Raw genomic sequence first — 26759 nt, 5'->3', positions numbered from 1 at the left:
TATTTATTGATTAGTCAATCATATCAAATAAAATAGAGTAAAATAATACCGATTATGGTGATATATAAAACTATTCAGTGAAATAATCATATATGGTCATCGCCTTGCAGTTGACCCCAATCTGTTCTTTCAGTTGGATGGCTTTAACTATAGACTTGGCAGTTGTTCTTACTGCCCATATGTTTGTACCTTGGACAGTGCTTTTTTTGTAAAAGAAAAAGGTGCAGGAACTCACACATGTCATACAACCCACCTTGCCTACTCTACAAGGTTCCATCCAAAAAAGGTGCCGGAACTCCGTTCTGAGCGTTCTATGAGAAAAAAAGCCCTGACCTTGGAGGAGGCAAGATAGCCTATTAATCGTGCCCCAGTGGGCTGTCTTCAGTGAGCTGTCCTCTCAATGGATGACCTTAAATGCTGGGCTGTGGCTGAAGAATATAGTTGGGAGTCAAAGAGGATATGAGAGATGTCATCTATTTCACACACACACACCTTGCTCTTTCTCTCTCTCTTTTTCCCTCTCCTTGTCCTGTCTGGATAAGGTGAAATCACCATTGTTTTGCTATAGAATCCATGAGCTTAAATCTGGTTAGGGCTGTCATTTAGCCCTGTTAGATATTTTTCTAGTTGAAAAATATTCTGGGCCAGCCATATTAAGGATTTGATGTTAGCAGGTGTCTCTATATCAGCTTGATCACTAATATCCAGGGCCCTCCGCTGAAAATGTATTTGGTTTGGGGGATGACGAGATGAAATAGGGAAGTGAAAATCCATAGAACAATATGACCTTAGGAAGCAGAGTGTGTCGAGCCCCGCAGGCCCAACATTCAGCAGGGGGGAGGCTCCAGGACCCCTCAGCCCAGCCGCAGTCGCTCCATCCAGCCCGCCCGGAACACCTGTGGACTCCTGGCCGTGTTGGCGTCAGACTGCCTCTGGTCGCCTGCAGGCACCAAAACAGGACCCTGACCGGCTCCGCATGCCGCACCTGCGCGGGAGAAACCTACACGCGATGGGGCCAGCTCCCGGCTGTTTCTGCCGTCCGTGCCAGCACGGGGAGGCCTTGCCGGGAGGGAAGCCAACACGCAGCTGCTGTTCCGGGCTTCCCTCGTCGTGCGACGGACGGGAACCGTGCCTGATAAAAGGACTGCCGTTCTGACTGCTGGGGTTTGGGATTGCCTGGTTGGGGAGCTGGGGCAGCTCCAACGGGCGGAGGTGTCCTGGGGGCCATGAGAACAACAGTCCCGGGTGGGAGGGGACCAGAGGTCATGGGGCCTGGGGGTCTGGTGTGGGGGTTTCCGGGGCTACATACCTGCCAGGGACGAGCATATGGGGCACGGGAGAAGGGCGGAAGCCAAAAGGCCCTGGAGGGGAGGGGTAGCACATATATGGGGAGTTGGGTGGATGCCGGTTTGTTGAGGGGGCGTGGTGTTTTGTGCCGGGTGGCTTTAAATGGCGTTGGATGCGGAGAGCACCCAATGCTGACTTTGTTCCCGCTTCGGATTGTTTGTGCAAGAGAATAAACACATTTCCTTTGTGGGTTGTCTTCCGTTCCTGCTGTGGTTTTTTCTGCCGTTCATGGACGGAATCTTTGACAGAGTGTTGATAAATTTATTAAGTAACTTTGGCATGTGGACAGCAGAGAAATCCTGGGATGTCATGGGCCTAGATATTAAACAGCATCCTTGTCTAACATTACTCGTAGTAGGCATGGTATGTGTTGGGGTGCTATTTATTCTTGTAAGGACTTTTAGAGGACCTTAATCAAGCATAGGAGTCTGGGTCCTATGTCTAGAACTGCAAATTTATTCCACAGAATGTCTCTGTTAATAGAATCAAATGCCACACTAAGGTCAACAGGCCTTTCTCCACTACTGAATTAAAATATTATCCCCCATCTTTGATCTAGCGCAAAACAATATTGGCATAATATTTCCTGCCTCTGTGACATCTGTTCTGAATCATTACCTGCCAAGTGATATGGTCCTGGTTTGTAAACATGCCCTCTGTTATGGTAAAATGATTGGTGTTCCCCTCTAGGCAAGATCCTGTCCCATTTCAGCACATCACCAAGCTGTAGGAAATGCATTCCTGCTGAAGGAATGGGGTAAGTCCACTTCAATACTTCTGGTTGTCTTTCCTAAGCTAGTTTTTCTGCCCTTCTCTCACATCCTATCTGGACACCTCCCAAGTTAAAAGAATACAACATAAAGAAGACCCTGGGATATAAATTGCTGTAGGGTGGATAGAGGCAGACTTTGACACAATTATGCAACCAGTGAACTCCTGTAGTTCTGAGAATTGAAACTGACTAGCTGCATAACAAACCTGCAGCCAAAAACCTACATTAAAGTGTTATCCATACGTCCTTGAGCTGGCAGAAAACTATATTGCTATAAAATTTGCTTCAGTTGCTGAGTCCTGTCACAATGACAAAACTGGAGTCTTGTCCTATTCTTATTATTTTAATGTGGGAGATGGCAAGAAAATGGATTGGAGGGTTTCCCAGCTTCATTTCCCCTTCCATTAAGTGTTGCCTACCAGCTGGAGACCCCCTTCCCACAGCCTTTCCTAATGTCTGGTATTATGAGGTTAGGCCCACAGGGAAGTGCTTTGTCCGGCACATTAAGCCAACTTTGTTGCCCAACCAACAAGTCCTAGTGGACTTGGAATAGGGGACTGGAGTAGGGGACTGAATTAAACAGGAAGAAGGAATCACTAATTAGCAAACTCCCATCTCCAGACAGTGCTGCCCAGGATTGTCAGTGCTGGCAGAGACCAGGTTCTGGTTGGTAGCACCTAGAAATAGACTTTGGGTAAACATAGACTGAGGGACGAGGTGGCTCAGTGGGTTAGGACACTGAGCTTGTCGATCAGAAGGTTGGCAGTTTGGCAGGTCGAATCCCGAGTGCCACGTAACAGAGTGAGCGTCTGTTACTCGTCCCAGCTTCTGCCAACCTAGCAGTTCGAAAGCACGTAAAAATGCAAGTAGAAAAATAGGGACCACTACAGTGGGAAGGTAACAGCGTTCCGTGCACCTTTGGCGTCTAGTCATGCCAGCCACATGACCACAGAGACGTCCTCGGACAAGCGCTGGCTCTTCGGCTTTGAAACGGAGATGAGCACCGGCCCCTAGAGTCGGAAACGACTAGCACACATGTGCAGGGGAACCTTTACCTTTACCTAAACATAGACTGAATAGAGTAAGTGAAACAATCCTCCTGCCTCAGCAATAAAAACAGTAAAAACATGGCCATGCAACCATTTTGTTGGTAGAAGCAGCAGAAAGCCTGTAATTCCACAACTGGGAGCATCCAATTCCCAGTTTAAGCTGAATTTCATGCAGAATGAACTAGTGCTTTCACTCTTTTTTTAAAAAAATGTAGGTATAGTGCTCTTTCAAAGGAGCACTAAGTCCAAATTTAGAAGTGTTTTGGAAGGCACTGGTGGCTAGACATTATCAGGACAGATATCTTTGTGGAAACTAGATGACTGTTTTCTTCTGCAATCCAAATCTGGATGATCAGGAAGGGTAGTGCCCTGAAACTGTAGGGGAGGGACATTTCTGCATCAGCTTAAATAGGAACTGGACAGATCCCAATCTGTGTGTGTCAGCAACCATATTGTACTAGATCGTAACCATGACCAATTTTAGTTCAAAGAAGAAAAATACTAATTCAAAACTGGAACAGCTGGAGACAACTTTAATGTATCTTGGCTGTTGGTGGAAGATGGTGGCAGAGATGTTTAAAAGGATTTATTAGGGCACATTATTATTTTTTATTGAAAAGTTTTTCAATACATTTTATCTTTAACAATCCCTCCCCCTCTCCCCCCACCCAACCCTTCCTAACCCTCCCCCCTCCCCTTCCCCCCTCCCCCCTCCCCGACTTCCCAGAGCTAAATACAAGGTATAAAAGTAAAAACAATCATAATCAACCATATGTTAACAACAATAACTATAAAGTCTATCGCACTCTAGCTCATATAAAATGACTACAAGCAATACTAATATCACATCAAAACTTATACAAATGCTAAATGAAACTTTTTAGTCCCATATTTGTTCTGGATGTAATCAATCCACTTTTTCCACTCCATAATATAACGTTGTTGCGAATGGTCTTTCAAATAAGCTGAAATCTTTGCTATTTCCGCCAGGTCAGAAACTTTTAAAGTCCATTCTTCTATAGTCGGCAGTTCCTCCTTCTTCCAATATTGACCTACTAAAAGTCTTGCTGCCGTAATTAAGTTCAACATCAACTTAGTGTCCACAACAGTAGTATCCGTAATTATGCCCAATAAAAACAATTGCGGACAGAACTTTATCCTTCGCTTGAATATCTTCTGCATATTCCACCAGATTTTAATCCAAAAAGCTTTAACCTTTTTACAGGTCCACCATATATGAAAATACGTTGCGTCTTCGCCACCACATCTCCAACATTTAGGTTGATAATTCGGATACATACTTGCAAGCTTTTTAGGATCTAAATGCCACCTATAAAACATTTTGTAAAAGTTTTCTCTTAAATTTTGAGCTTGCGTAAATTTTACGTTCCTCACCCAGATCCTTTCCCAAGTGTCCATTGTGATAACTTCTTGAATATTCTGAGCCCACTTTATCATGCAGTCTTTAACAAGTTCTGTTTCTGAGTCAATTTCTATCAATGCAAGATATATCCGTTTGATATGTGCTGGACCCTGATTTCTAATTTGCTTTACCAAATTTTCATCAGTCATTGAAAAGCCAGTTTTCTGATCTTCTTTCCACCTGGCCCGTAATTGACCATATTGAAACCAGGTTTGAACAATCTTCTCTTCTCATAAAAAAATTGTACGGCTTCAAACACCATACGTTCCTCTCCAAGCTTAAAATTTCCTTGTACGTAGTCACATCATGTTTAAACCCAACATTTATGTTTTCTATTGCATGTTTCGGTATTGCCCATAAAGGTATCTTGTAATTTAACTTATATCTATACTTCTTCCAAACTCTCAACAATGCTTGTCTTAAAATATGGGCACATTATTGTATGGCTAAGGGTACTTGAGGATAGGACTCTTGCTTTGGGGAGGGTGTGTGTGTAAGACTGAAACTGACAAATAGAAGTAAGCTGGCAAATTCAACATTCATTACTTTCAGGATGCTGCATTAAAAAACCCAGGGCATCTACATCTTAAAGTAGATATAAATTTCAAAGTATTGTTAACATGCATGCAGTATTATAGTGAAAATCATGCCCTTTTTTTCAGCAGTTGACAATAAAGTGCCATAGAAATAACTAATACTCTCCAATGATTTAATGTCAGTAAATTTAATTCCTTCCTATGCTAAGCATTAATACGATCAGCTCCAATGTGGGTATCTTTTTTTTTTTTGCCAGCAATAGCCATGTCCACGAGGACAAATGATTCATTCTGTATTCAAAAAGAATCAGGGCTGTTGTGTAATGGGTAGGTTAGATTTAAATTTGCTCAGCTATAAAGCTCAATGAATGACCTTGGGCCATTCACTTTACCTCAGCTTCTTATTCGACTGAGGGCTGATGTGAAGATAAGCAAGATGGGGGGAAAGGAGACAAAAGAATAAACAAGAACACTTCAAGCCATGGGTGTTAACAGTGCTCCTACTATCAAGTCAACATCTCCCTCTGCTGACTTTTAGAAGTCTTCTACAGCTATGATTTATTAACCCACCCCCCCTTATCCAGAATGCTTTATTTCATTTTGGAACATTCACCATCCACGGTCATTTCATTTACATTCTATCATAAAATTAAGGCCAGAATCCCAAACGTATAAGTGAGCACACTTTATTAATTAAAAGAGGACTTATTTTCTGAGTAAACATGTTTCTAAGTGAGCTGAAATGTATTCAGTGAGGAAGTTCACAGGATGACACTGGGCCACTCATTTTCTCTCAGCCTTTCAAAGATATTGTGAGGATAAACTGAAAGAAGAACCCAATGGGCTGCCCTAGAAGCTTTGCTTGAGGAAGAAATAAGAGTATAAAAATGTAGTGGTAAAGATAGCAGGCACATTTATTTTTGACCTCCACTTATGATTCTTTATTCATGGTAATTGAAACTGAGCATGTTCTGATGATTTTTCCAGGGTTCTTATATAGTATTTATATAATCAAAATGTGAACATAACAGCAGGAGAGGCAACAGCTGATTTCTTAATTTGCAACTTCTAGATACTTTAAGCATATTATTGCAATGATTACATTTTGGGGGGGTTAAAATTGATCTTTTTTGTGGGGGGGGGCAAGCTTTAGTAATTTAGAAAGGAAATATCAGCTTACCTTCTCAATGTTGATTTTTCAAACTAGTAGCCAGTACAAACCAATCTTATTTCATTCTTTGACAAAGTGGCTAAATTAGACCAGCAAAATGCTGTGGACATAGTATATTTAGACTTCAGCAAGGCATTTGACCAAGTAGACCGCAACCTGCTGCTAGTAAGCTAGAAAAAGGTGGGATAGACAACATCACCACCAGATGGATTTGTAACTGGCTGACAAACCGTACTTAACGAGTAGTCCTTAATGATACTACATCTACATGGAAGGGAGTAAGTAGTGGGGTACCAAAAGAGTATGAGTAGGCCCAGTATTCTTCAGTATCTTCATAAATGACTTAGATGAGGGAATAGAAGGGGAACTCATCAATTTGCAGATGACACAAATCTGGCAGGAAAAGCCAACACCCCAGAAGACAAGCTCAAGATCCAAAAAGATCTTGGCAGACTTGAACAATGAGCCCTATCTAACTACATGAAATTTAATTTGGAAAAAAGCAAATTTTTGCACCTAGGCAGTAAAAACCAAAGGTACAAATACAGATTAGGCAAAATCTGCCTCAAAAGCAGTAACTATGAGAGGGACCTGGGAGTCCTAGCAGACGATCACTTAAACATGAGCCAGCAGTGTGTGGCAGCAGCCAAAAAAGCTAATACAATCCTTGGCTGTATAAACAGAGGCATAAAATCAAAATCATGTGAAGTATTAGTGCCGCTTTATAAATTCTTAATAAAATCACACCTGGAATACTGCATCCAGTTTTGGTCACCACATTACATAAAAGATGTTGAGACTTTGGGAAAAAGTGCAAAGAAGAGCAACTAAGATGATTAAGGGCCTGGAGACCAAAACATATGAAGAATGGTTGCAGGAATTGGGTATGAACAGACTAGAGAAAAGAAGAACTAGGAGGGGCATGATAGCAGTATTCTAGTATTTGAGGGGCTGCCACAAAGAAGAGGGGGGTCAACTTATTTTCCAGAGCACCAGAAGGCAAGACAAGAAACAATGGATGGAAACTAACCAAGGAGAGAAGCAACCTAGAACTAAGGAGAAACTTCCTAACAGTGAAGACAATTATCCAGTGGAACAACCTGCCTCCAGAAGTGGTGAATGCTCCAACACTGGAAGTTTTTAAGAAAAGACTGGACAGCCACCTGTCTGAAAGGGTGTAGGATCTCCTCCAAGGTTCCTTCCTGCTCTATTCTGATTGATTGAAAAGTTGCTCTTGATTTTTAAAAACTAAGGTTAATTGTTCAGTTTTTCTGAGGTTAATGCAGTCTTGTTATCCTATGCATCAAATATGCTCAATGTAGTTCAGTTTCAATGTAACGTCAACAACTGAGGTCTAACAGAAACTGACATCTGAGACAAGTACAATAATTTTAAGGGCTGACAGAATTATATTGTCCAACTGACTGCTGGTGAAGAGAAAAAAGAATAGGAATATAAGAAGATATGCTGAAGTTTACTGCTGGCTGACTGCAAAGCCAGCATAGCTAATATTTGGCACTTATATATCCAGCTAACAGCAGAAGACAATGGCAAATTGCCTCCATGTGGTTGCCAAGAAAACAAAATGATTACACTGCATCCATGTAAGGTCTGCACTGAATTCAACTCAAGGTCAACATTACTTTTTGCCTGCCTAATTAATTTGTATTTTATTTTTTTTACAGCATTACAAACTGGAAACCTTACTGGAATACCCTATTGGTTCTGTGCTAGTCAACCATATCCTATTAGTGAAAGGAGATCAGAAGTGAGCCTAGACAATGGTAGGTGGAGCTGCCATGCTTCTTAGACCTGGCAAGTATTGTGGTAGCATAGAGGAAGCAGTGCAGAACTGAGTACGTGGCGTTGGAAGCCTTCTGTATTCTTAAGTCTGAGAACTGACTCACCAAATTCTTTCTCTGAATGAATAAAGGGCTATGCAGGGAACTAATCCAATTTCTTCCTCAATGCAGGAACTGCAAAGATGTCATAATCCTGATTAAACATTTGTCATCACTAAACAATTTATATTTTTATAACATTTTCCTAATATTTACTCAGCATTTGCCTTATGCTGCCTATATGTTCCTGCTCTTTAAAGCAAAAGAATCCGGCATCACATTCTCTCCCTAATCTTCTCTAGGTTAAGCAAAGCTGCATTCCTTGAACTGTTCCACGCAATCTGTTCCTCCTTGATATTCTGGTCACTCATCTCTGGATCTGTTCCAGTTTTCAGCATCCTTCTTAAATTGTACTGTCCAGACCTTGACACAATATCTCAAATACAGCTCAATTAAAAGAGAAAATGGGGGGGGGACCATTTACTTCATCTGTGTGGAACACTATGCCTTTACTAGTGCAACGTAAAATGGCATTACTGTAGCTTGTTATTGATAACTGCAAATGTTCTCAGAATAGTTCTCATCACTTCTCTCTATGATTCAATACCTAAATATTTTGATTAAATATTTTAACAATTATCTTTATTTTATAAAAAATATATTTATATCTAATTATGTTAGTTTTGGCCCAGTGTACCAACTTTGAAGATCATTTTGAATCTTTTTTCTTGTATGATGTTAGCTACCTGTGTGGCACCTATGTGACTGAGCATGAAAAATTAAGCAAGGTGAGTGAGACCTAGTTAGAACCCGTATGAGAAATAAGAGACTTAGACTGGAAAATAATCCAGAAGAGAACAATGGCAAATTATTTATATACTGTTACCAAGATCACTCCAGGGATATCTCTATGTGATCACTAGGAGTCAAGCTCATCTAAAGGCAGTTTTTACCTTTTCCTACCTGTCTTCTGATAACATCAAACCTGATACAAAGTTGAACATGCAACAATTAAAAGAAGCTGTGCTTGACAGGGTAGCATGGAAAACACTTGCCTGTAAAGTTGCCAAGAGTTGGACAAGTAAACCTGGTTTATTGGTTAAAACAAACCAACCTCTCTTCTGTGTCACAAGTAGATTAGGTAATCAACTCCTGTGTAATTTATTTAGTGTAAAGATGGTTTCTATATTCCTAAAAATCCATGTATTATCTTCTAGAGTCCAGATATATTTTCAATAGTTCTTACAACAAATGAGATAAAACCTGCAAGATTTAAATTTTTAGAGCGTGATCTATATCTTCCCTCCAAAAGTATTCCATTCGTCTTGAACAAGAGGGTTTGATACTAATTTGAATTTCTATCAGAAAATATACTTCTATAAAATTACAATAGCAAAACTCAAATGTTGAAGTTCTCACACTGTCAGTTCAAGTCACGTTTTCAGCTATATGCTAAATCACTGGAATTTATTAAATTGCACACAATTTAAAGTGAATTTAAAGTGCTCAAAAAAGCCTACAAAGACATCCAAATGAAAAAAAGTAAGAACTTCTGTCTTCACCATCTTTTGTTTTCCTGTGTGTTACAGGTAGGGTGGGTGAAGGGAGAAAATCTGTTGCCTAATCATATGTCTTGGAAAAGCCTGGTTTAATTCTTAATTCCTATTTATCACCAGAGTTTCAATTATTTTAATAAGCACTCTTAGAATAAATTTGGAGCTACTGATATTATGTATTCCCATGACTAGGAACTGCTTTCTTCAAGATTCCAATTCTTTTTGCTCCTTCTTCCAATACTTGATAATTTATAATAGCAACGTGCTAGAGAACATTTATTAAAAAGGAACCAACTTCAAGCCAAAATCTTTTGCCATATATGCGGTGATTTTGGGATAAGCCTCTTGAATTAAGCCATGAACTGACACAGCTCATACATTCATATCTTTAGAAGCATATTTCTTGGGAGGAGACATCTCAATATCATGGTAGAATAACAGAGCTGGAAGGGACCTTGGAGGTCTTCTAGTCCAACCCCCTGTTCAAGTAGAAGACCCTAAACCATTTCAGACAAATGTTTGTCCAATCTCTTCTTAAAAACCTCTAGTGATGGAGCACTCACAACTTCTGGAGGCAAGTTGTTCCACTTTCTTGTAACATTATACATTACAGAATGCTCTACATGTCCTTGTACATTGTACCATTACATTTCAGTATTATGAAACATATTGCCTCATGCCAATTTCTGTTAAATGGAATAAGGATTTGTGCATTGTTGAGTAAGGCCTGGATAATTACAACTCATTCACCCAGCATTAGAAAAAAAATTATTCAAGGAAGTTTTAGAACCCCAAATTCCTTGCATTTTCTAGGGGAAAGAATTCTGTTATGAAAAGCAACCCAAAAGTTACCTCTTATGTCCACATAAATAAATATTTTTACATATACTAGCTATTATCAGTAAGATCTCTATTCATGCGACAGTGCCTTGAATTCAATGAAGTGTTAGATCAAGTGGTACAATGTTTCTCAAAATATCTGGTTTACCAAAGATCTTTGAATCAGAGAGGCCCAAAACAATTTGTGGGACATTTATCCATATTTATAATTGTCATTTGGTTTCATTGTACAAATTGATAGGAAAGATTGTTGTGGATCTTCAAGAGCATTTCTCTAAAGCAAGATGCAATAAGGTCTAAAGCTCACTTTGAGGTATAAACTTAGTTCCACATTAAAAGTGCTTATTTGGCACAAGTGGAGATTAGGAACTGGGAACTCCTTAGAGTGTCAAACTCAATTTCATTGAGGGCCGCATCAGCATTGCGGTTGCCCTCAAGGGGCCGGGTGGGTATGGCCAGGGTGGGCGTGGCCTACTGGGTGGGCATGGCTAGAGTGCGTATGGCCTATTGGGTGGGCATGGCCAGCTTTACATCGTTCGCATCAAGGGTGCCTATGGGGGCCTGGGCAGGAGTGGGACAAATCTGAGGGTCTCTGGCAGAAGGAGGGTCTCTGGGCCAGGTCCAAGGCAGTGGGAGCCGTTCCCTCACTGTTTCCAGGATGGCTTCGCGGGCCACATGAAACCACTTTGCGGGCCACATCCGGCCCCCAGGCCTTGTGTTTGACATGTCTGCCTTAGACATTCAATTATTTTTAATGGAAAGGTCTTATTTCTGTCTTGAAGTTTGAATGAAACTAAGATAAATACCGTATTGTCTATTTTGTAATCCTGATTTTGAATCACTCTGGAACATAGAAATAAGATGGGGGAAGGTAAACCTTATAATTTTAGTACACATCTGAGTTTATAATGGACAGCCTATTTTTAAAAGCCTCTCAAGTTGATATGAAAATTGCATTTTTAACAATGTACAGAGAATGTGCATGTTTCTTTACTGGCAGTTGGATATGCTTCCTGCAACAAAATAGCCAAGAATAGCCAATAAAGAGTTCACTCAGGTTTTTTTCCTGATTAGATCTTTTTAATTTTTAATTCCAAAATAAAAAAAAATAGCCATTACTGCAAATTGGGACATCAATATCAACCATTATTTTAATTTTCCATAATTTGAGGGCTAAATAATTCTACAACACCCTTAAGTGCTGATATTGTGGGCTTGATTCCAAGCTGAGAAAGGTGAGCTGAAACTGGTTTGGATTTTCAGCAAAAACTGCTTCCTCCAAAACACACCTCAAATAGCCATAAACATTTTACAGCCTTAATCCAGAATGCAGCAGCTGCCCACAGAATTTTCACATGCCTGTACTGATTCATGTGTCTGTTTAAATGCTGCTTAAAGGTTGCTCAATGGTGTGTGTGTTTGTGTGTCCAGTAAAGCACGTTCTTGTTTGCAATCTTTCCTCTCGCTTATTGCCTGCAAAGAACAGGCTACACAACACCTGGGTTTATCTCTAGCAGTGCTTCCTAAATGAAGAAAAATCATTATCCAGAACCCTTTTATCAGAAAGTCCTAACCGTATTGAAATATTTCTGTTATGATTAACTGAATGATGGTTCGTGTATTCTTACCCAAAGGCAGGAAAAAAAACACTTAACTCAATTTTCAGTAATTTACCCAGGTTTGAAAAGCGCTGATCTACTGCTTTCGCTTATAAAGTCTCATTCTCTTCTTCCAGGAGGAAAAGAAACAAAAATAGGGGGGGAAAAAACGAAAGGAAAAAAAAAAGTTTTACGGAGCAGCTGTAACGGAGAAATGGCTACGCAGGAGGCAATTTCGAACTATGGACTTGAAACGCTGGAAACGGTAGACGTGGTCTGTGCAAATTTAGGAACAAACTCCTCACGCTTCAGTCTCGAAACAAGCCGAGACTTTTGCACTGTAGGGTGAAATGAAAGCACATTTCAAAGCGTTGCGGGGGGTCCTGCCGCGAGCTTCGGGCTAGGTCAGCGGTAGGCAACCTTGGCTCTTTTATGACTCATGGACTTCAACTCCCAGAATTCCTGAGGCAGCGTAGCTGCCTCAGGAATTCTGGGAGTTGGAGTCCATGAGTCATAAAAGAGCCGAGGTTGGAGAAAATGGATTGAGTTTATCCAGAACAAGTATAGGGTTAAGAAGTTTCATGTAGCATTTGAATAAGTCTTCTTTCTTTTCTTCTTTTTCTATTTTTTTGTTTGTTTTTTTATATATATTTTATATATATATATATATATATATATATATATATATATATATATATATATATATATATATATATATATATATATATATATATATATATGTATCCTATATAATATTATATATGTATCCTATATAAGCTAGAGAGTGATGGATTTTAGAGTTTATGGTTGTTAGTATATGGTTGTTTATGATTGTTTTTTTTTTTTATATATACCTTGTATTTAGCTCTGGGAAGTCGGGGGAGTGGTAGGGGGGGAGGGAGAAGGGAGGGGGAGGGGGGGGGGTTTAAAGAAAAAATTGTATGTTAAAACTTTTTAATAAAAAAAAAAGAGCCGAGGTTGCCTACCCCTGGGCTAGGTCGCCCTCCGCCGCTAACGACGGCAGCTCTCCTTCTCGCCTAAGGAGGGCGCGCGAGAGCGAGAGAACCCTCCGCCGAGTTCTACACCGTAACTCCACAAACGTGGGCGTGAGCGAGACAGCATCTTCCGTTTTCCGGTCGCGCGCAGCCGCAAAGGCGGGTTTGGCTCTCTCTCTCGCGCGCGCAGGATGCCAGAGCGGGCCGTCGCCCGGCCGAGGATTTAGCCGCGGGCTGGAAGAGCGTGTCTCTCGCCGCTGCCCGGCCGGAGGGAGGAGGAGGAGGAGGAGGCTCCGGCGCCAGTGCCGAATTCCGTCCCGCTAGTCCCCGCCGCGCTTCCTGGCTTCCTCCCTCCCCCTCCCCGGGGCCCGCGTCCTGCTGGGTTAGAAGGGAATGAGACCGAAGCGGTTCCCGGAGCGGGCGTGCGGTGCGCTGATTGAATGAGTCTCTTCCCTTCCCACCGCCACCTCCGGGCCTGTCTGAAGTCCGTTGCCCAGCCGGTGTCTTCACCCGCTGCCTCCCGCGCCGCCTCTGCTGGCTCCGGAGGAGCGCGGCCGGGCCGGATCGATCCCGGGCCTCTGGGATTTGGGGGTGATGCCGGCCTGGCGGAAGCCGCTGTGATGCCGGCTTCCCCGCGCGGGGCCGGGCTACCGTGGTGAGGACGGGTAGCCGTTCCCGGGGGTGAGGCCAGCGCTGTCATCTTCCCTGCCGCCGCCGCCGCCGCCCCCTCCTCCCCTCCCTTCCCGCCTTCCCGGCGCGATGACAACCCCGGCTCTGCTGCCTCTTTCTGGGCGCCGGATCCCGCCTCGCAACTTGGGTCCGTCGTCCTCCTCCTTCCCTCATCACAGGGCTACCTTGAGACTGTCGGAGAAGTTCATCCTGCTGCTTATTCTCAGTGCCTTCATCACCTTGTGTTTCGGGGCCTTCTTCTTTTTGCCGGACTCCTCGAAACACAAGCGGTTCGACTTGGGCTTGGAAGACGTCTTGATTCCTCACGTGGATACCGGCGACGGTGGGAAAAACGCGGGTGGCTTCTTGTTCCACGGGCAGGGCCGCGACCAGCACAGACACAGGTAACTCCCGTCGCCTTCAGTTTGTGTGAGATGAGATAGATGTTTCTGGGAAATACAATGCCCGTATGTGTTAAAAATGCAGTGTTTTCCTGAAGAATGACGGTAGGCTGATGGGTTTCTCTCTCTTGGCCGGAAGGTTGCCTAGGGTTGTCCAGAAGAAGCATCCCTCTGTTTATTGTCGTAGACTTGATCTTTGAAATATCGCAGTTTTATCCCATTTTCTCTACTGTAGCAGCAACTCTTTTCAAGGTAAGTCACAAAATGTGGCATTCTACACGCTCAACGCTACCATTCAAGGACTGCAATACAGGAAAAATCCACAAAAGAGAAGACAAATGCCTCTTTTCTGGAACATGTCTAAGAGTCCAGGAATATTTATTTATTTATTTATTTTATTAATGGGACTTATATCCTGCCCTATCTCCCGAAGGACTCAGGGCGGCTAACAACAATAACATATAATAAGTACAGGAATTAAGATAAAATTAAAATTAAAGTCATCTGTGCAATAAATTAAAATTAAAAATTAAAAATAAATTAAAAATTGTAAACATAATTAAAATGCCTGTCAGTCCAGGTCAGCCAGGTGGAAAAGGAGTGTTTTGAGGCCGTGGCGAAAGGACTGGAGATCTTGGGCCATCCAAAGCTCAGGGGGGAGCCGATTCCATAAAAGCTTTGGATAGTGGTACAGTGCCCTCTTGTCTTCGCTAATTTGAGATGTGGTGATATAGTATTAGCGAAATTTTGTTATATCTGGAATGTAGTCAGGTTTTTGAACAAAGATGAGTCAGTTCTAAAATAATAATAATTAAAAGAAATCAATGGATGTGGTGGAAGTACGCAAATATTTATCCTGCCTTTCATATAAATTCAAAACCAGTTATAAGCAGGCTTGTAACATAATCTTAGCAAATGGAATTAGGAAGTTTTTAAATGCAATAGGATGAAAGACTGACAAAAACCAACAAGCAATATTATCAGTGAGATAATAAACTCTGAACTTTGTTTATAAACATATCAGTTTCTCTTTTTAAAAATGTATGAAATAGTGATTAAAACAATTCAGCTTATTTCAAGAGAAAAATGCAAGCTACCAGACCTAATTGGGATATTACTGAATTTATGTAGTTCAGTTATTTAATACAAATTATAACAAAATTTGAAAAGGATCACACTCAGTTTTATTCAACATTAGAGACCGATGACTTTACATTGGAGACTGACTTTATAAATCTAACTTTAATGAGTATTATTATGTATTGTGTTATGTGTAAAGCACCTGAACTCTCCCAAAATGAATATATTGTTGTTTGTAGTTGCTTCTTCCTCTTGTCCAAGAACTCAAGGAGGCATATATACCATTCCTGCCTCAGTTTTTCTAACAACAAGCCCCTTATGGAGGAATTTGAGCTGACAGAAAATGATTGGCCCAAAGTGAGCTTCCAAAGCTGAGGATGAATTTGAATCTGGTCCAAGTCCAACACTTTTACAATAACATTACATTGACTTTATTGGAACCTTAATGCTAAAAGAACTGGTTGAGGCTGTCTCTCAGCAAGAGAGATGATGGGCAGTAATTCTCTTTCTCTGCCTTTCTCTGTCTATTCTGCTCTGAAAACATGAGGAATAGTTTGGAAATGTAGGAATAGAAATAATTTGGAAATGTAAATGACCATCAAATCCTTTCTCCCAATTCCACTGTCACATCTGGAGGGACAACAATTGGATGCAGCCCTAGTTTCTAAAGACTTTAATCTATAAGCATGCTATTTTTTTATCTAATAGTTATGCTTGTAGGAAAAAATGTTGGAAAAAATGTTATCTCGCGTTCATAGAGTTTTCTTGTCTACAATCCTTTCCTGGTTCATTTCATTTAACAAAAAATGTGGAAGTATGTGTGTTTGTATATTTAAGAATTTTGATTATAAAAGTAAAATCTAATATAAAATAAATGAAGAGAATAGAAATAAAAAATGCAAGGGAAAAAGTAAGAGAAAAGTAAGAATTTAAGAATATGATTAAGAAAAATATAAAGAAGTTACTTCCAACCTTCACCACAACAAGTATAAACAAATTTAGTATCTTTTGTTCCCTAAAGTTATAAAGATTTACTTCTTCATCTCATATCTAGTTTCTTATCTATAAAACAAATCCAGGTGTCAGCCTTCCCAGGCAGACCAGATAGGAAACACAACCAAATGAGCTAATAATATTTTATTCTAATACATTAATGTACAAACTTTAACAGAAGCTTGCAAATTTGCAAGTACAAATATCCTGCTGTCTCATTTACATTCTGAGAGGATTCTTTCCCACTCTCTTTCTCTGCCCATCATGCAGTTGTGAGCTATGCCTTCTCCTTTTTGATTGTTCCGTTAGGCAGCATTTTTTCCAAGGCTTTCCTATATGCCATTACATAAGGTCACACTCTTGGGTTGTCATTTGTGTTGCCCTTTTGAATTTTAAAACTGTAGCCATTTGGTTCCTTTTGTAGATCTAGTGAAACATCCTTTTCTAAGTCAGTCTCTTGGCCTGCCAGGTGTAAATCCACTTTTGGTACAATCTCTACCTTGTCAGATATACTAGCTGATATAGATATAATCTGTCCATAGAAACAAACTTTGTTACTGACATTGTTGATACTGTATCGGTAGTTACTATGTTCAGATTCTGTTCTTCAAAAGACTCCTTCAGTGTTTTTATTGTCAAAATGTTTTGTTCCATTTTGCAGGCTTTATCTAAATCTAAAATCTTTGTCCCCTGTAATGCCCACTTTTTGAAATCATGAAATTATGTTTCTTGTAAAAAACCAAAACAGGATCTATTTCCCATGACAAGTTGTTTGCATTTTATAATTAATTTCAAAATTACTTCCAAATTCTGGACCCTTATTCCATTTATATTTTTTAAGATCAAAATCTTATGTAGCTTTTTGTTGTTTATTTCAGATTCTTTAAATTCTTAAGCTTATGATTAAAAATTTATTTCATTAAACACTGAAGACAGACTCATTTCTATTTTAAAATAATAGTTCCAAAGGTGACTAATGGTTTACAGGTAGTTCATGGTGATTTTCAAAAGTGATTAGAAAATGAGGTTTGCCGCTTTTAAGTCTCTGTGATGATTGTGAGCAAGATGGCTAATCCTATTGTCTCCGAGTGCTGAAATTCATGGAAAACCACTATCCTACAGTCTCCAGCTGTTTGGAGCACATGTGGGCAATCTCCCATCCCTCCTTTATCTAGAATGTTTCCAGGGCACTAGTTTATTGACCAATTCCTTGATCTTTGCCAAGGTTGTCAAATCAGCTTTTGCTGATTTCAGTCTAATATTCAAACAAATACTTTGTATGCACAATTCAGTTCTCATGCTTTTTATTTACTCTTTTTTGTGTATGTCTCTGATTACCTTCCAGGGGGATAGTATTGATTGGAATTGGTTGCCAGATATTGGCTTATGTTAGCTATATTTTTTAAAGAAGAGGTGGGCATTCTTTTTGCACTGCAGAGTCTTTTAAAACTTTTTTCCTGAACACCGAGTGCTATTTTTTTGCGGGGGGGGGGGGGTTTGACAGTAATCAGTAGCCTTTTCTCTAAAACTGTATAATTTATGATTTAGACAAAATAAGCTTACAAAAATAAAATTGGAGGTGAATTCTGAATATTAATTTTCACATTTTCTCTGCTGTATCCATAAAAGGTTAACTGTATAATTTAATAATTATTTTAATTTTTCTCTGAAATGTTATTAAATGTATTTTAAATAGCCATTTTGTAATATTTTGTGAGCTTTCATAAAATCATTTTTCAATCTGGATTATGAAAATTTTCCTCAATGTATCTGGAAAACTACACTGAAATTTTAAGTAATTTTTTACAGGCAGCCAGGATAAACTATAGGGTCCTTGGTGGACCCCACAGTTCAAACCTAGGCTACAAATATTCTCTTCTATTGTTAGGATCCTAAGAATGGTAACTTCTGGCTGGTCTGTGACTGCAGTGAATTGAATTAAATTAAATGATAACTTCTTATAAGTGATTTGAGAAATCCCAGTGTAATTTTCTGCTTAGTCTGAGTACAAATGTATAACGAATATTTTAAAAAAGGCTCTGGGATCATTTGAATTGTAGATAGACATACAAAAGGCAGCAGGACGCCAACATATTTCACAGTTGTTTCTTATGGAGGAGGTTGCCTCATGTATTCCTCCTTGAGCTCCTAAGTGAAAAGTGAGTTATAAATCAAATATTACAAAGATGTCATGTCATTACTCATACCATAATTTATATACTGGGATTGCATGGAATGCAAATATGTAATGGCGAGTTAGATGATGTCATGGTATGCTATAACTTTGGGTTCTTTGTGGTTTACTGCTGACTTTCTCAGACACAATATTTAGTTTTAATTAAAATCAAATGTAATCTTATAAAAAAGTTAAAACTTATCTGAAATAGGAACTTCTTCAGCTGAAAAGGAGACTTATCTAGCACATATAAGATTTCTCACTACACCTTTTACCTTCACGTTTAAGCTGGTCGTTTGGAATATATGAAACTCACTTTTGTCTAGTTAAGTTGAACCAATATCAAGCTCTTTTCTCCACTTTTAATTTTAAGGATGCTCCAGTTAATGGCATAGATAAGATAGGGAGTATTGTATTAAAATTTAAAAGCCTCTCTGGGCTTAGGCAATATGTTTTTTTTACTTGCCAGAGCAGAACAAATCTGTTGCTTTAATTACCTTTGCAGTCTGATTTGTTGAAACCTGAAAATGTGATGTTGTTTTCTCGTCCTGTTTTTTCTTGAATCTGATAACCATGTTCAGATATATTATGAGATTATGGTTAATAAATTCAAAATATCTTTGATTGCTGAACCTAAGAAAGTTGCAAAAGGTTCTCTTGAGTCCAGAGTACTGGCACAAGATGTACCGGTATATTTCAACTTAATAAACTTAAGATACATTATGTCTAAGCTGATTCCTTTAGAACTTCAGTAGTTACAGTACTTTCTGATGAATGAGTAAGTTATAATGATCGCATGTGCCACCCACTGAAGATAGATGAGTACAAACCTGCATTTTTAGTTAATGAAGATTGTATACTTCCATGCTTAATATGATTGCCCTCTGAAGATAAAGGCAATATTTGGCTTGCAGAAAACATTCTTTCTTATTCGTAATATTAAACTGACGTACCTAAGTTCTAGAGGTTTGTATTATTTTACAAGAAATTACATGAAGTAATGTAAAGAGCAGTATATTCTGTACTAAAGCTATGCACACTTTGAAAACTATTGAGAAATCCCATGCAAATGCAAGCACCATTCTGCTATTCATTAAAGGAGATTATTTTTTTTTTCTGGCTTCTGTCAGAATATGAAAAAAAAGGCAATACTGTTTTAAAAATAGCATTATCTGCAATGACTGAATTACTTAACGTACTTATACCCTTTCAAGTTTATTTGGAAGCCTAAAAAAAGTGGGTTCACAGTGTTTTGATGTAGATAGATATTATAGTCATTGACAAACTAACATAAAAACAGAAAAACACACGGAATAAATGATAGAACAATAAGATAATACATACTTTGGCATCAGCTGATTAATCTTTGCCAAATTTTACAAAGTATTAGATAAAATTTTGCAACATTGAGGGAAGGATGTATTTCTTTTGGAAAATAAGTAATTAATCTGAATGCCCTGAGAATTTTGTTATTACAGAGGTTACATTTAGGGCAGTAAATGTACTAAAAGTGGAATCATATTTTAATGAATAGCAGAGAGCTTGTGCTCATTTAAATTTTGAAGCACTTCTACATCATATTTTAAATGAATGCAGCCCTACTATACTTTATAGTGATTGATAGCACCAAAGATACCTTATAAAAATAGCCTTGAATTAGATTGTAGAAATAAAATAAAACACATCCTCAACTTACAGTATTTCTAGATCGGGTGTCAAACTCGCAATGTCATGTGATGATTCATTCACTCTTAGCATACAGCTTGATGCCATTCATGTAGAGGAGGTAGTTGATGGTAGTTACATTCTTGAACTTGTATCTGTATCCAGTCCTCGTGATTATCTGACAGAGAGAGTCATGCCTATGCAGAACAGTAGCAAGGACAATACATCACCTTGGTATATGCCACACATAATGGTCACTTTTGTGAATTGTCTTGAGTTGATTTCGAGTGTTATCTTCCACAGTCCCAATGAGTAGTCGATAAAGTTCTTTAGTGCTCTGTTGACTGTATAGTGCTAGACTTTCACAGATCCATGAATTGTAGGCTTTCCTTTAGTTAGTGTAGGCCAGGGGTAGGCAACCTTGGCTCTTTTATGACTCATAGACTTCAACTCCCAGAATTCCTGAGTCAGCTGACTCAGGAATTCTGGGAGTTGAAGTCCATGAGTCATAAAAGAGTCAAGGTTGCCTACCCCTGGTCTAGGCTATGCTCACATTAGTCTGCCTAGACTTAGTTTGGAGCAACTGCTCTGTCTATGAGCAACTGGCATTTTGAGCTTCTGGTATTGTTTCCAATATCTTTCTGAGCTGTGCTCATGTACTGGTTACATGTAAAGAAGCACAGGTGACCTCTAGCTTGATGGCTATGATTCCTGATAGGACTTTTCATATTTGTTAGAAGGAAAGTTATTGGCTGGTAATTGGCTAATCTGCTCCCTTGCCTTTCATGATCAGCATTGTCCTTCCTCGTTATAGCCAGTCTGGGTGGGAGCCTGCTGTTAACAGCTGGTTCATCTGTGCTACTAGGCATTCATGTAATGTTGTGAATTTCTTAGCCAGTATATATGGATCATCTCCAGATCAGGTGCTATCCAGCTCTTTATGTTCTTGATCCACTGTTAGACGTCTGCTACTACTGTATGATGACGATTGGTTCCTGTTCTGAGAAAGTAGTATGGTCTATTCTTAGATTCTACAGTCACTTTGTATTGGTGTTATATGTTTTTTCTTTCACCCATATATTCTTTCAATACTGTTCAATTTTCTGATGTTGGTGATTCTGTTGTTATTGTGTTGTTACACTGCAGTTGGGAGTATATCTTGGTGGCTCTTTGGAGAACAAGGCTTCTCTAATGTATTTCCTTAGGTAGTGTGGTAAGCCTTTGTTTAGCAGTCTCTAGGGCAGGGGTGCAAACTGCCGGCCCACGGGCCAGATGCGTCACTTGGAAACTGCGCCCACCCCATTGCCGGCAATGGGGAAAAAGTTCCGAGACGTAACGCGATGTCACACAACGTCACATGACATTGCGAGTTTGATATGTCTGCGAGCTTCAGATAGTCAGGCCCTTGTATTTTTTAATAGCCAAGTCTCATCTTTAATCTCTATACCCTTCTGTAATTCCACCAGCTGATTAACTTCTCTCTGAATAGCTTTGATCTTAGCCTCCAACTCATTTTCCATTTGGGGTATGTACTGCTGTTCTGATCATGTAGCAAACATCTCTGGGATTATAGTGGCTGTATTGTATACCACCAGTTCATTGGTTTGAGCTGTAATAGGGATTGTTGTGAGGGCTCTATTAGCATTTTCTAGTTTACTGTCTGATGGTGTGTCTCCACTAAACTTTGGTAATTGGTCTCAAGAGGGTAGCTAGTTTATTTATGATTTTATGTCTCATAGCAGTTGCTGTGCTTTGTAAATGGAGGGGGTGGCAATGATGTTCCAGCTTCAGATGTTGGCTGCATATCCAGTTTTTCTTCAGAGTCCAAGATGTAATGTCTAGTTGATCTATCTCAAGTGTAATAGCAGCTTCCTCTTCACTATGTGGATGCAGGTCTTCTGTTTGTCCACAGCTCCCTCATAAGTTTCACCTCTCATTACCTCTGCCTTTATAGTAGCATTCAATCAATTCCAGGCTTCCTGTCCAGTAGCCACTTATTGTTGAATTGTCCTGCTTCCCCAACTTCTAGCACATATCCTGTTTTAATCCAAGTGATGTCTAAGCCAGCACGACTCTTTTAGTTCATGTCACTCTCATGTCTGAGGTAAGCAGATGAAGCATAAGGTGGTCTTTGCCCCTTCAGGTTAGGTGGGTACCAGCTGGGATTTAAAACCCAGTCTCCTATGTCAAAGGGCAGTGCTCAGATCACATGAAGTATTAGTACTGCTTTATAAAGCCTTAGTAAGATCTTGTAGAGATGTAGAGACTCTGGAAAAAGTGCAGAAAAGAGCAACAAAGATGATTAGAGGCTGGAGGCTAAAACTTGAACAGTTGCAGGAATTGGGTTTGTCTAGTTTAGTGAAAAGAAGGAGTATGGGTGACATGATAGCAGTGCTCCAATATTTGAGGGACTGCCATAAAGAAGAGGTTAATCTATTTTCCAAGACAGAACACAAAACAAGAAACAATGGATAGAAATTAATCAAGGAGATAAACAACCTAGAACTAAGGAGAAATTTTCTGACAATGAGAAAAATAAACCAATGGAGGCCTTTAGAAGTTGTGGGTGTTCCATCACTGGAGGCTTTTAAGAAAAGACTGGACAGCCACTTGTCTGGAATGGTATAAGGTCTCCTGCTTGAGCAAAGGTTGGATTAGAAGACCTTCAAGGTCCCTTTGAACTCTGTTCTGTTATCTGTTCTGCTGATCTGAATGTTTATGTTAAGGAATTTGTTGTGCAGAGGTCTCCTTGTGCTACCAAAGAGTTGCACAGACAAGGAAGGGTACTGAGAGCAGCAAGAGTCACACAGAAACCACAAGAGTACACTGAGTTGTAAAAGCAAAAAATAGTTTACTTTTGAGGTGGTGTAAGAACAAAAATGCACAGTCAAAAATAAACAGTCCAGGTCATAAACAATAGCAACAGTCCAAGGAGTAATCCAAACTACAAAGTCTTCTTACCGGTCCAGAGGTCAATACACAGTTCAGGTTTACAACAGTAGTAAACCAACAGCAGAGCAAAAACAGTAATAGTAGAGAGCAGTGAATTCAGAGAGAGAGAGAAAAGCTACGTTACTAGCTCCCTCTTATGGCCATGAGAACACTTATACATCCATTGGCCAATTAACTTCTTAAAGACATAACAACATCATGGTTAATATATTTTCAACCCAACATTGTAGGCTAACACCATATGCCTAACAGTTTACACAATATTTCCTGGTTACTTTTCCGATAGTAACTACCTATGTTTGAATCTTGATCCTTCCCATATTTGAAGCAATGCCTGGGCAACACCTTGCTGTATTATTTAGGATTCCTTCTGGCCTGCAAACTTCAGTCAAGTGAATAAAAAGCTCACTGACCTCAGTCATGGGTTAAATCTTTTACTTTCCTGTCTCCTTTGGGTGGCTGGAATAAATGTGATGTGCTTGGTCAGTGAGGTAATGTGCTTCTTAGAGGAAAGGGATGATGTCCGTGTCTTGAAGATAATGGTGGTATATTCCCCTCCTCAAAGTGGACATTTGTGTCGTGTCCCATCTTCTTTCTCAGGGAAGGTTGTTGAAAATAGTAATTGCCAGTTACAAAGGGCTAAAAAGAAAGCAGATTATTTAGATCCCTTTCATTTTGAAATCATGTTTATGACTGGTCCATGGACCAGTACCGGGCCATGGCATGCCAGCAACTGGTCCGCACAAACAAGTGAAGCCCCATCTGCAAGATGCAGGCAGTACACAAAAGCACACACACTCCGGTCTGCGGAAAAACCTCTCTCCACAGAACCGGTCCCTGGTGCCCCAAAGGTTGGGGACCTCTGTGTTAGATGATCTTTGATGCGACTCAAATAGGCAGGGAAGTATATCCTTTTTAGATCCCTCAACTGCATTTATTACTATCAGCGGTGGTGTATTATTTGGCTAATTGGTGAGGATAGAAAATCAGAAGCACAATGCAGTTAACATCTGAATAGACTGGAAGAAAAGAGGTTGACCTGGTGGTGTTTTCTGGAAGAGGGAGATGTACCGTATTTTTCGGACCATAAGATGCACTTTTTTTCCCCAAATGTGGGGGGGGAAACGAGGGTGCGTCTTATGGTCCGAAGGTGATCCGTATGGCCAGCCCCAACCTCTGCAAGTGGAGCACGAATCGGCACGTGCTGAGAAACGCCGATCTCACGCTCCTGTACTCTCCCTCGCTCGGTTTCAGCTTCCCTTGCTACAAGAGAAAGCAGGCTGAAACGGAGTGAGGAGATTGCCAGGAATGCGAATCGGCTGATCTCGCGCTGCTGCAATCTGCCTCGTTTCAGCTTGCTTTCTCTTGTAGCAAGGGAAGCTGAAACTGAGCGAGGGAGTTTGCAGGAGCGCGAGATCGGCCGATTCGCATTTCTGGCAATCTCCCTCACTCTGTTTCAGCTTGCTTTCTGCAAGAGAAAGCCGGGCTGCAGGGCTGCCTCCGCGGGTACTGCTCTAATGCAGGGAGGAAGGAAGGAAGGAAGGAAGGAAGGAAGGAAGGAAGGAAGGAAGGAAGGAAGGAAGGAAGGAAGGGACAATGGGAGAGGGAGGGAGAGAAAGAGAGAGGGAGAGAGAGAGAAGGAGAAAGAATTTTTTTTCTTGTTTTCCTGCTCTAAAAACTGGGTGCGTCTTATGGTCCGGTGCGTCTTATGGTCCGAAAAATACGGTATGTTTCTCTCCTTTCTCTTTAATATCTCCATTAAACCATTGGGGGAGATCATCAATTTTGGATTGATGCTTTATCAGTACATCAGTGATATTTAGATTTACATCTTTGCCCCAAACTGAGCTGGAGTTGTTAGACAGGTGTTGATTTCATATTTGGAAGATGTTGGTGCCTAGATGGGACAAAACAGCAAAATGGAGCTGCTTTCAGAAAGCTTCCCTGTGGCTCTGGTTGTAACTCTGAATGGAATTACGTGTCCTTGAAAGGAACTGATCCATAACTTGAAGATTCTCCCGGACACATAACTACTGCTGGTTGCCAGGTAGAGGCTGTGGCAAGTTGCAGCTCTATTTGGAACAGAAAGGTTTGGCAACTTTCAGCAATTATTATCTAATTGCTGTAATACTACAGTGCATGCTTCATGGGCCTTCCTTTGAAGACCACTTAGAAATTATGGTTGGTACAAAATATTGCAACTTGTTAGTGCAAGTTGATGTAGAAATATGACCCCTGTGTTGCACATACTTTGTTGGTTATCAATAAATTTCAAGAGTAGCTCAAAATGCTGGGTTTAACATATAAGCTCGACTTACAGATATTTTGCTGCCTTTATATAGAATTAACCTATCTAGTACATGCTCTCCAATAAGACACGTTACTGCTAGTCTTGCAATTCTGAGACAGTTAAAAAACAGGGTTTTATAGGGACTAGTTTCCAGCTAATTTCTATTTATTTAATTAAAAGTCACTTAATTGAAGTCAGATTAGTAAAAGTGAGGTGAAATTGAGCATCCCTGAACAGTATTTGTATGACAAAGAATTGCCCCTGTCTGACATTACCATTATTGAATGGGTTTTACAGTGGGACAAAAAAGTATTTAGTCAGCCACCAATTGTGCAATTCCCACTTAAAAAGATGAGAGAGGCCTGTAATTTTCATCATAGGTATACCTCAACTATGAGAGACAAAATGGGGGGAAAGAATCCAGGAAATCACATTGTAGGATTTCTAATGAATTAATTCGTACATTCCTCGGTAAAATAAGTATTTGGTCACCTACAAACAAGCAAGATTTCTGGCTCTCACAGACCTGTAACTTCTTCTTTAAGTGGCTGTCCTCCACTCATTACCTGTATGAATGGCACCTGGTTGAACTTGTTATCAGTATAAAAGACACCACAACCTCAAACAGTCACACTCCAAACTCCACTATCGCCAAGACCAAAGAGCTGTCAAAGGACACCAGAAACAAAATTGTAGACCTGCACCATGCTGGGAAGACTGAATTTGTAATAGGCAAGCAGCTTGGTGTGAAGAAATCAACTGGGAGCAATTATTAGAAAATGGAAGACATACAAGACCACTGATAATCTCCCTCGTTCTAGAGCTCCACGCAAGATCTCACCCCGTGGGGTCAAAATGATCACAAGAACAGTGAGCAAAAATCCCAGAACCACACGGGGGGACCTAGTCAATGACCTGCAGAGATCTGGGACCAAAGTAACAAAGGCTACCATCAGTAACACACTACGCCGCCAGGGACTCAAATCCTGCAGTGCCAGACGTGTCCCCCTGCTTAAGCCAGTACATGTCCGGGCCCATCTAAAGTTTGCTAGAGAGCATTTGGATGATCCAGAACAGGATTGGGAGAATGTCATATGGTCAGATGAAACCAAAGTAGAACTTTTTGGTAAAAACCCAACTCCTCGTGCTTGGAGGAGAAAGAATGCTGAGTTGCATCCAAAGAACACCATACCTACTGTGAAGCATGGGGGTGGAAACATCATGCTTTGGGGCTGTTTTTCTGCAAAGGGACCAGGACGACTGATCCGTTTAAAGGAAAGAATGAATGGGGCCATGTATCATGAGATTTTGAGTGAAAACCTCCTTCCATCAGCAAGGGCATTGAAGATGAAATGTGGCTGGGTCTTTCAGCATGACAATGATCCCAAACACACCACCCGGGCAA

General features: G+C 40.3%; 1 protein-coding gene across 1 annotated transcript in view; it reads left to right on the top strand.

Moving 5' to 3' along the window:
- Positions 1–13271: 13271 nt before the first annotated feature.
- The window catches only part of MAN1A2 (mannosidase alpha class 1A member 2), a 68888-nt gene continuing 55400 nt past the window's right edge, over positions 13272–26759 (top strand). The window contains exon 1 of the mRNA XM_083351875.1: positions 13272–14201. Coding sequence (XP_083208001.1) covers positions 13888–14201 — 314 coding nt within the window. The 5' untranslated portion in view covers positions 13272–13887. The remainder of the gene's footprint in view (positions 14202–26759) is intronic.

This window comes from Vipera ursinii (genome assembly GCF_947247035.1).
Source record: "Vipera ursinii genome assembly, chromosome: 2".
NCBI classification, from domain to species: Eukaryota; Metazoa; Chordata; class Lepidosauria; order Squamata; family Viperidae; genus Vipera; species Vipera ursinii.
Note: the sequence above shows the minus strand (reverse complement) of the source record. Positions and strands in the feature narration are given on the sequence as shown.